Consider the following 11,563-nt stretch of genomic DNA (forward strand, 5'->3'; position numbering starts at 1 on the left):
CACTTTACACTTTTAGCCTGCCTCTCTGTAATGTTCACTGCTCAGTTAAAAGTTTTTCCTTTTTATTGATGGAAACAAATGTTTTCCAGAGGTGATGTCATCTACCTCTGCATAACTGTCATCGTCCCTTCCCGTGACATGATGACATCCTCTTGGGGGATGATCTCAGAGAACATTCATCCTTCATCTGGGGAGTTGAAATCAACTTTGTAGCTATATGAGGGTTGTAGGTCCCATTGGCCACTGATTCCCCATCCAGCAGCCAGCTTCACAGATGCATCCTATCTGCACAGGTGAGTTGCTTTCCTTCAGACACCCAGTATGCAGAGGACAGGGCAGTCTCTGGAAGTTGGACGAGAGCACTGCACCTCTGAACTGATCCTTCTCTTTCAGAAAACAGGTGCTGCACAGGATGAATGCTCATAGTGGGAGGATCCTCGCAAGACATGAACACATCATGGTTTGATGGAGGCTGCAGGTGAGAGACAATAACCTGGATTCCTACTTTTTGTGTTTTTTTTTCCCAAGAAAGTGACAGTGTATTTGCTCCTAGTAATGTGGGAATCCGGGTGACTAAATTAGTTTATGAATATTTCTCAGAATTCACATGCACTTGGTTTTCTTTTGTGAATCCCAGACCCTGTACACTGGGCTGGTAAAATATCTCCTAAATTTAGTTAGTTACAAGAGCAATTTGATAAGTGTTTGATGGCTTCTGTATATTTACACCCAAAATTCTGCTACCCACTGGGCTTTATATGATGCAGAATATTCTCCCCTTTAAATTGCTGTATATTGTGGAAAAGTAATATACATATCATTTTTTTAGAGGTTTTCTTGTTCTCAGCTGTGGAATGAAGAGCAACGGTCAAACCAATGTTTCAATAACCACATTTCACGAATGTTGGCCTATGATTCACTGAATGAATTCAACTTTATGTCATAAAGTTCTGAGGCACTTAATTTTTTAACTTACCCCAGACATATATGTCCATGTAACCCAGAGCTTACTTTTCATTTGTTTGGTTTTGAGACAGTGTTTTCTTTTCTTTTTCTTTCTTTCTTCTTTTTTTTTTTACTTAGTCCTGGCTGTTCTGGAGCTTGTTATACACCAGGCAAGCCTCAAAGTCATAGAGATCCTCATGACTCTGCCTATCATGTGTTGGAGTTAAAAGTATGTGTCTCCAGTCCCAACACATACATTGCTTTTGAATCAAACAGTTAGATAGGTATTATTGGGCTAGCTATATTTTATGCCGTGCATTGTTTAACAAGCTAAGAAGAAGACAGTCCAACTTGCATAACAAGTGCTTTCTGGATCTGTTGTGCAGGTACCCAGGACCATAACAGAATGAACTCTAGAGACTTGGCTGTCAGCATCTTCTTCATGTCTCAGACTGCACTGGGAATGCTGGGGAACTCAGCCTTGCTTTGTTGTTTTATCATTGCTGACTTCTCTGGAATCAGGGCAAAGCCCACAGACCTGATTGTCAAACACCTGACCTGGGCCAACTTCATTGTTCTCTTCAAAGGAATCCCAGAGTCCATTGCTGCTTTTAGTCAGACTTACTATGTAGATTATGTTTCATGTAAACTTGTCTTATATTTTCATCGAGTTGGCAGAGGAGTATCCCTTGTCTCTACATCCCTTCTGAGTGTCTTTCAGGCCATTACCATCAGCCCCAGTAATTCCATGTGGGCACCCCTCAAAGTCAGAGCCATGGGTATAGTTGGGCCTTCCTTGAGCTTGTGCTGGACCCTCCAGATGGCTATGTATGCCTATGTTTTGGTGTACACAACTGACATAAAGGGTGAAAGAAATATTACCGGGATAAGATTTTTTGAATACTGTGCTGTTGTGAATCCTGGGAGACCAATTAACACACTTACTCTAATTCTATTGACATCCAATGATGTCATGTTCTTGGGACTGATGATGTGGGCAAGTGGCTACATGGTGTTTATCTTGCTCAAACACAAGCAGAGGGTCAAACAAATCCACAGATCCCTCTCTATTAGGTCATCCCCTGAGACCAGAGCCACCCAAAGCATCCTCACCCTAGTGAGCAGCTTTGTGCTCTTCTATGTAATATCTATTGTCTTGACATCTTATATGTTTGCCCTAGAGGCAACCAGTAGGTGGCTGTCTAATGCAGGTGTAGCCATGGCTGCATGCTTTCCAGCATTCTGTCCCTTTCTGCTCCTCAGACACTACACCTCCATTTCTAGGATCTGCTGTCCCAGTTCTTACCAGACAACATTCTGTGCATGTGTTGTTAGGGAACTCTAAAAGCTGTTCTGTCTGCATCCCCCTTTCCATGTCTCAGGGGTAAAGATGAGTGCTCATTCAGAGGACTTGGGTTCAATTCCCAGCACCCACATGGGAACTCAGAACTGTGAGATCCACAGTTCCGAGGGAACTATTCAGCTAGATATCTTGGCCAGCAAGAGTCCGTTAACTTTTTTGACCCTGCTTTTTCAGTGTTGACATGATAGGCATTGTGATTCTGGCTGTTTAAAGTGTTTAAAGTTTATTTTCATCAGTTCTCACACACACATATACTTTGATTTTATCCACCCATATTTCTTATTTTTAAACCCCACCAGATTTCTTCTTCACTTTACTTATACGTCTTAATTTTTAATGTCCTATATTATTTAATTAAAGCTTCTTTTATGAGCATGGGTGGATGATCATTTATTTGTATGAGTGTAGTTTACTGGTGCCTTCATCATTGAGGGATTTGACTCTCTCCCTCCAGCAAGTAGGAAGTGTCTTCAGCTTCCCTGAAATGGCTGGGATCTTGTGAATCACACCTCCACCCTGAGGGGATGCTGATAAGGATGGTCTTGTGCAGGTAACCACAGCTGCTCTCTGTATGTGAGTGGTTCACTGCAGGGCATCCTTCTTCATCATAATTTAAAAACCATATGATTGTTTCATACATTCATGTAGGATTTCTTAGTTATTCCACCTCTCCATTGTACTCTTTCATCCCACTCCCTTTGCGAGTGAAACTGTTCTTCTCAATATATCTCCCTCCTACTTTTGTGTCCTACTTAGTGTGTGGCTCACAGTGTTTAATTAGAGTTTGCCAGAACACTGATTAGAGGTCATTTACTTGGAGCAGGGCAAATTATTAGTTTCTACATCACTGAAGAAACCACATGTTCCAGCACCTCCTAGAACTAAGGTGAATCATCTCTCAGAGAAGTCTAGATCCTTGTAGGAAACCCTCTCATCTATGATGCAATGAGGCACCCAGGCACAGATAAACAGATGGTCTATATTCTCTCTTATATATGGACACTTGCTTTAACTCTCTAGGCTTGCCCAAATAAATGGTGTATTTATAGAATTCAGGGAACTAGAAACAAATTTTAAAGTTGCAAAATGACTTTAAGGAACAGGGATAATAAAACATAGGTGATACAAAAATTGTAGGGAAAATTTTGGGGTGTAAAAGTTTATGCAATGATGGAGGTTGCAGTTTGTACAAAAATAAATATTAGGAGGCAGTTTGTTCCCATGTCAAGTTAGCAAAACAATTGCTCTAAGTTCCTTAACTTAAGGTTAAGGTCTTAAGAAGTCCTATTTTCATAATGGGGAAACCTACAGAGAAAACCAAACCAAACTAGTTGGAACTCATGAAATTCAGATCAACAACTGTGGAGCCTCCACAGGACTGGACTAGGCCCCCTGCATAAACGAGACAGTTGTGTAGCTTGATCTGCTTAAAGGGCCCCCTGGCAGTAGAATCAGCATCTAACCCTGGAGCATGAGCTGACTTTTTAGTGCTCACTACCTATGTGTGGTGTGATACCTCGCACAGCCTTGAGGCAGTGGGAGGGGCTTGGACCTGCCTCTACTGAATGTACCAGTCTCTGGTGACTTACCATCCGAGATCTTACCTTCTTGTAGTAGGGAATGGGATGTGTGTGATTGGTGGGAGGCTGGAGGATTGGGAGGAAGGAAGAGAGGCATCTGTGTTTGCTATGTGAAATGAATAATAATAATTCTTAACAAATAAACAGACCCCCATGTTACAAATTTTCTCTCTTTAAAGATGTATTTATTTGTTATGCATACAGTGTTCTGCATGCGTGTATGCCCGCATGCCAAAAGAGGGCACCAAATCTCATTACACATTGTTGTAAGCTACCATGTACTTGCTAGGATTTGAACTCAGGATCTCTGTAAGAACAGTGTGTGCTCTTAAATATTGAGCTGTCTCTGCAGGTCCTAAATTATGATTTTACTTCATTTATTTTTATTAAGAAATTTTCTATTCACTCTACATACCACCCATAGATTTCATCTCCTCTCATGTCCCACCCCCAGCCCTCTCTCCCAAGCTACTCTACATCCTCACATCCACCAAATCAAGGTCTCCCCTGAGGAGTCAGCAGAGCCTGCACAGAGCCTAGGCAGGTCCAAGCCCCTTCCCACTGCACCAAGGAATCCCAAAGTATCACACTATAGACACTGGCTCCTAAAAGCCTGCCCATGCACCATGGATGGCTCACAATCCCCCTCTCTGGATGCCCCCCAAACAGTTCAAGCCAGACTACCATCTTCTGTATCCAGAAGGCCTATTCCAGTCCCTTTGGGGCTACACAGTTCATGGGCTTACACCAGTGTGGTCGGTCATCTCTGCAAGTCTTCCCATCATGATCTCAACGTCCCTCACCTGCAGAATCCCTCCTCTCTCTCATCGATTGGATTGCCAGAGCTCAGCCTGGTAACTGGCCATGGATTTTTGCATCTGCTTCCATCAGTCACTGGATGAAGGCTCTATGATAATGGTTAGGGTATTCACTAGACTGGTCACCAGAGTAGACCAGTCCAGGCAGCCTCTAGACCACTGCCAGCATTTCCAGGTGGGGTCATCCTTGTGGATTACTGAGAGCCTCCCCAGCAGCCTGCCTCTTCCTATACCCATGATGTCCTCATCTCTCATGGATTCTCCTGCCCTGCCCTCCCACTCTGTCCCTCTTCCAGCTCTACCCTCCCATTTTCATATGTTCTCATCCTTTCTCCTCACCAATTTTGTGGAGTGCAGGTTTTTGAAGTATGACCTAATATTTCTCTGGATTTCCTCATTGTCTGTTCTTATGTCTCCCTTCTTACTTCTGATTTTGTTAATTTCGATGCTCTCTCTTTGTTTTTTGGTTAATTTGGATAAGAGCTTATCTGTCTTGTTGATTTTCTCAAAGAACCAACTCTTTGTTTCATGGATTCTTTGTGTTGTGCTCTTTGTTTCTCTTTTATTGATTTCAGCCCTCAATTTGATTATTTCCTGGCATGTGATTCTCCTGGGTGAGTTTGCTTCTTCTTGTTCTAGAGCTTTCAGTTGTGCAGTTAAGTCACTAATGTGAGATTTCTCCAATTTCTTTATGTGGGCATTTAGAGCTACCAGTTTTCCTCTTAGCACTGCTTTCATGGTGTCCTCTAAGTTTGGGCATGCTGTACATTCGTTTTCATTGAATTCTTGGAAATCTTTAATTTCTTTCTTTATTTCCTCCTCTCTTCTCCCCCTCCCCTCTTTTTTCCCCTCCTTTCCTTTCCTTTCCCTCCCTTCACTTCTCTTCTCTTTTCTTTTTTCTTTCCTTCCTTCTTTCTTTCTCTCTCAACTAAGTGTATGAAATTTGAGGTAATTGTGGTATGAGAAAAGAAAGGAATTGGAAAGGAGATAATGGCAGCTACACTTGACATAAACGTATATGCATGAATAAAATACTCAAACATTTAAGTAGAAACTATGTAGATCATAAAAACTAAGTTGATCTGTCTTGGAAGAAATTACTAAATCCTGAAATCCAATAGGACATAGATACTTTTCTACCTTTCTCACAAACCTGACCTCAAACTTTCTAGCACTTTCCATAGGACCCTGGTCAACTTTCTGGGATCATGAAAACTCAATTGCTCTTCAGAACACCTCATTCATTTGGGGATATTCACTAGAAACTCTAAATATCCTTGTTAATTAGCAACTGAAAAAAGTTTGAGAAATAATTTTGTCTCCCAAGGCCAGCACTGTTATTGCCACTGCAGTTGAAATGAAAATTACAGTTCTGGAGGGAGATCAGGTCACAGAGACAAAATCTCTACCTCAGATGACTCACACCGTGCTCCTTATTAATGAGCTTGTATCACCATTGGGCACATGATCATTTAGAGGTAAGCAGGCAGGTGAGTACTTTGTATTTCAGTCTGAGCAGCAGAGCCACCAAAGAAGAGAGGGACTTCCTACTAGCTGATGTCTAGTGCTGGGAATCTTGTCTATAAACAGATCTGTGGGACAGAGAGAGAACTCACAAGAATGGTTGCATAGCTAAGAGGTAAGTGAGAAAATCACAAGTGTAGAGAACGACGCTGTTGGTTCTTACTGAAATATAAGTCTCTGACAGAGGTTGACTGTGGGTAACACCAGGATAATGTTGTCACCCTATAAAGGTGTTGAAGGATTGTGGTAAAAAGTCAATGTGATAATTCATCTTACCTTACCTGATACATAGACATTTTATTGTAGTATTATTTTTATAGCTGAAGTATGATTATAGTTTGCAGTATGATTACTATTGTTACTATGGGTTCATAGCCATAGTAAATATTTTTATGGATATAGAGGGCACACACAACACTGGAAGATACAGATGTAAATCTTTTTCTAGAGTATAAGATATTCCTATGTAACATTGCATGTATGAGTTAGACAGGCAGTACCACAGTCTGTGTTGAATCACCAGAGGTAAAATGACTTGCTTGACACCTCCCTGTTTTACTTGGGATTGAGTTATCTATCTTGTATCAAAAATAATCTAAAGATGAGTACAGACTTATCACATGCCTTTCCTCACTGATCATCATTGTTTGTAATAGAGCACAGGGCTTTATGGATGGCAGGGCAGGGCTTACTCTTCAGCTATATTTGTATTCACACTTAGTTTTGTTTTAGTTTGGACAAAGTTAACATTTTGTACATTATTCAGTTTCATTTTTCCATATCTCATATTGATTCCCTATTTTGAGTGTATTATGTATTTTAAAGAAGTAGTAATTATGCAGAATTTGAAATGCAATGTTATATTAACTTAATTTTCTTCTTAAGCTATTTCAGAACACATTAGTTTTTTATGATGCCTATTCTACAAAGTAATGACATTAGTATTTAATCTATAGTTACCCCTTTAGCCTTTACTCCTGCAATGAAAAGAAAGCATATGTCTAGTGGCATCACAAACATCAGGTCCCTCTTTTGCTGGTAAATCAAATTGGGAAATGACAGTTCATCTGTCATGACAGACTGTACTTACTTACAGGACACTGCATTTTATTCAAATCTCAAAAGTCTTATTTGCACTTGACATTTGCCTATGAAAAGAATCTTTGTTTAAAAATGAAAATTTACTTTTAAAAAGGTTTCTTTATTTATCTATTTTTGTTTTGTGTGTCTTAATATTTTTCCTGCATGCATATATGTGAACTATGAGATGGCAGTGCCTCCAGAGGAAAGAATCCATTGTCAGATCCTGTTTGAACTAAATTTATAAACAGTTATGAGCCAGAATGTGGTTGCTTTCAACTAACCCATCTGTTCTCATACAGCTGCAAGTGTTTCTTACCACAGTGCCTTCTCTTTATTCCCTTAAAATGGAAAGTTTTTTCAACCAAAACATACAATAAATATCAACAAAGTAAACAGGATAGCAAGTGGTAACACAAAATGCTTTTAAGATTCGAGTGTGTTGCAAATATCTCTCATTGCTTTATATGCATGGACTTAGGTACCTGGGTTTGCATTATGTTAGCCAGGTGGAAGAACTACGACACTCGCAGCTTTTGGATTTAAAGAGTCACTTGTCATATCTGTTTCTAAGGACAGGTATTGACAGTGGAAATAATTCTAGTGTCCACAACACACAGTTATAAATGTTAAAAAAATCTGTCAAACTGACAGGAGAGCTGGGACTCATGTATGGTTCTTCCTTTTGGGCTTTTATACACTTAGCTATTAAAAGTTCAATCTTCCATTTCTTACAACTTTAAAGATTCAAGAGGAGAGATTACAGACAAAAAACCAGTAGAAAATACCAGTGAAATCTAAGTTGTAATCCAAAGAAAGCAAAAGATCTAAGTTTGGGTATGGAGATAGGTTCTTTATCACTACAGGGTATTAGGGATATTAAGAAATACACCATCTGATCTGCCTATATTGGGTGTCTTCAGAACAAGGAAGTAAGTAGTCTCTCTTATCGTGACTCATGAAATCACTGAAAATGGGTCTGATGGGATCAGTGTGAGATTTTCAGAAGCATTGAAATTGAGGAGTGCAATTTACCACTTCCTTTCAAGCAAAAGATGTACATGAGTAAATATAAGATAAACATGTCTACAATTGACAGAATCTAATGTGTTATTGGTACATGTTATTATTTCTGGCTGATATTTCAGTAACTGTAATGGACTAAAACATCATAGAAGATATTCAGGCATGATTGAGGGAATTGTCCACATGAAACAGAGCTTTTGTTGTCCAATTCACTGAGGGGAAAGGACTGTGTTCACTGTTGAGTTAAGAAAGGAATCAAAGCAGTGAGATCTCAATACTGGTTTTGGTATTTAGGTCTGTGTTGATTCCCAGATTGAGACATGATCAAGAAAGAAAGGCTACAGAGCTGAAATGATATAGAGTTTTATGCATACAATAAAATATAAATCTTTAGAAATTATATTTTCCAATATACAATTAACTCTTATTAAAATAAAACAATGTGAGCATATTGAAGTGAGAATGGTGTTTCAGTGGATGTGACCAGAATGAACACAGGGTACCTTCTTGTGCAGAATGCTATGGCTGTGAAGACAAACACCCATTTCCTGAATTGGGCACAGTGATTGCACAGGTCTGAGCAAAGGAGTGGTCTCAAAATATGGTGGTTGTTGGTCAGTTTTTTATACTTAAACATTGACTTTTGCCACACTACACTGAATGGAGTTGAATACTCAAATCTCAAAAATATTGTCCCAATATGTCCTAGTCATTGTCATTTAAGGAGTCTCAAAGGCCACATTGACTCTAAGGATGAAGCATCTTGATAAAATGTGTGTTTTTTCCATCCCCACAGATGTGGCAGGAGGGTCCACTGGAAACATCTTCCTGGGAAAGTTCATGGCTTCTCAGTAAGTACAACACCAGGGAGGCAGAGCTTTAAAAATCTTCCAGAGATGTTGACTTTGCACATGAATCCTGTTGGACAGTGGGTATCCTAAATGATGTCATAATTCCTACATATATGGTCAACAGTTGCGTCAGTGAAATCACAAATAATGAAAATTTTTGTGATATTGTTCTGACAACATTTCCGTGAATTCACACCCAGTCAGCATCACAGTTCACAAGTATAGGATGATGTCTTTTGGGAACATGGTCTCAAACTGTGATTTCATCAGGTTTGTGTACAGACAACAGCTGCCATTTAATCAAAAACCTTAAACCAAACTATTTCTTCCTTCCTTCTCTCTCTTCTTTCCACTCTCTCTCTTTCATTATTTTATCCTCTCCTTACTTCCAGACATCCTTTCTTCTTATTGTATAATTACTTTGTTTTCTTGCATCCTTCTTCTCTTTTCTCCTTCACTTTGACTATTCCTCCTCATCCTTCCTGTTTCTGTCTGTGTCTTTGTCTCTTTCTTTCTTTCATTTCCTTTTTTTTTTTTGGTTTTTCGAGACAGGGTTTCTCTGTGTAGCTTTGGGCCTTTCCTGGACCTTACTCTGTAGCCCTGGACCTTACTCCTCGAACTCATGGAGATCTGCCTGCCTCTGTCTCTCCAGTGTTGGGATTAAAGGCGTGTGCCACCACCGCCTGGCTCTTTCTTTCATTGCTTTTCAACATCTTATAAAAATATACTTTTTTTTTTAACATGAATTAATAGTTGCTTTTAAAATGTCCTTCTCTAGAGTACATAAATACTGAATAGAATGTTGGGAAAAAATCTTGTGATTACTGGTATGTAAGGTTCTATTTGTTCCACTTAAGCAGATGCAACTCATTCCCCCACCTTTGGGATGATATTCACCAACATCATATGGGTATGAGATTCCTCAGTCCTCCACTAGCATGCCCAAATTTTCTATTTTTATCCTTTTCTACCTTCTGTTTGTACTGATTTTTATTTGTTTTTTCTTTTGTATTTTCTGTTTTATTAGATTTCTCAATAACAAGTTTCCTTAAGGCATTTTAATTCTTAATGTTTTGACTGAACTAATTTCTCCTCTTGCCCAATTTCACTGTCCTATGTCTGTTATTTCTTCTTTCAGTGTCAAAACACATGTATTGTTTTGTCTTCCCACTCCTCCCACTAGATGTTCTAATAGAGCTTTCTTGTTCCCTGGACTCTAAAGACAGTCACTTGCACGTGACCACACAAATAAATACTGGGAACTATGAAATCACATTTGGAACAGTGGTATCTGTCTTTCTGGACTTGGTTTATATCACTTAATGGAGTAGTTTCCATTTTCTGCTGCAGCCATTCCCTGTGTCATAGTATAATGCCAGTGCATGGAGACAGGGTCACTGCAAGGATTTGATAGGTCCTAGGGTCTCAGCTCATCTCCCCACTCTGTTTAAACTTCCTCAGATCCTAGGCTTCATTGAAAATTCTGCCCCAGTTCTGCATTGTCCAGCTGACTCTTCTTCCATGGCTGCAGACTGAGGAGCAACAGTGATCTCCCTGGGCTGCATGGTTCAGCCTGGTGCTAATTCAGACTGCTGCTGCCTGCTTCTGCAAGGGGTTCTCACCCAATTTAGAATGTTTCTTTTTACTAGTTACTTATCTTTTATTCATTTTACATACCAATCACAGATTCCCCCCTTTGCTCCTCCCTCCCCTCCAGCCTTTCCGCAGCACTCATCCTCCATTCCCCCCTACAAGAAGGTAAGGCCTCCCATGCAGAGTCAAGAGAGCCTGATACATTCAGTAGAGGCAGGTCCAAGCCCCTCCCCTTACCTCAAGGCTGTGAAAGGTGTCCAAAAAGCCAGCTTACACATGGCTTTTTGGATTCTGACCCTACTGCCAGGGGGACCACTTATCTAGATCAAGGTACACAACTGTCTGGCTTATGGAGATTGCCTAGTCCAGTATTGTGGAGGCTCCACTAGTGTTGATTATATATATATATCTATATAGTATCTATGAGTCATAAACAACAAAAGAATATTTAAAAGACTCTTCTTTTTCATTACTTTATTCTCTCTCTCTCTCTCTCTCTTTCTTACTTCTTTTATTTTTCTTAAGACAGGGTCTTACTACATAGATTTCACTCATGAGGAAATCTCTGCATCAGTGAAATGTACATAGAATGTTCAGATATACTTGGGTTTCTCCTGAAAGCTGGGATTAATGGTGTGCAAATCAACATAAGGATTACTACAGATTTTAAAACGTATGTTTTAGAAACTTAATATAATTCTGACTTTATTCACTTAATATAATTCTCTCTTTGCATTCATTCCAATACAAACAATATTACATTGTCATAATAAGAGATAGAAA

At 39.6% G+C, this 11,563-nt stretch overlaps 1 protein-coding gene across 1 annotated transcript; it reads left to right on the plus strand.

The window, feature by feature from the left end:
* Nucleotides 1–1,351: 1,351 nt before the first annotated feature.
* LOC143273983 (vomeronasal type-1 receptor 4-like) lies at nt 1,352–2,290 on the plus strand. The gene has a single exon (XM_076574939.1). The coding sequence runs from the start codon at nt 1,352–1,354 to the stop codon at nt 2,288–2,290; it is 939 nt and encodes a 312-aa protein (XP_076431054.1).
* The last annotated feature ends 9,273 nt before the right edge of the window (nt 2,291–11,563 follow it).

Source organism: Peromyscus maniculatus, chromosome 1 (assembly GCF_049852395.1).
Source record: "Peromyscus maniculatus bairdii isolate BWxNUB_F1_BW_parent chromosome 1, HU_Pman_BW_mat_3.1, whole genome shotgun sequence".
NCBI classification, from domain to species: Eukaryota; Metazoa; Chordata; class Mammalia; order Rodentia; family Cricetidae; genus Peromyscus; species Peromyscus maniculatus.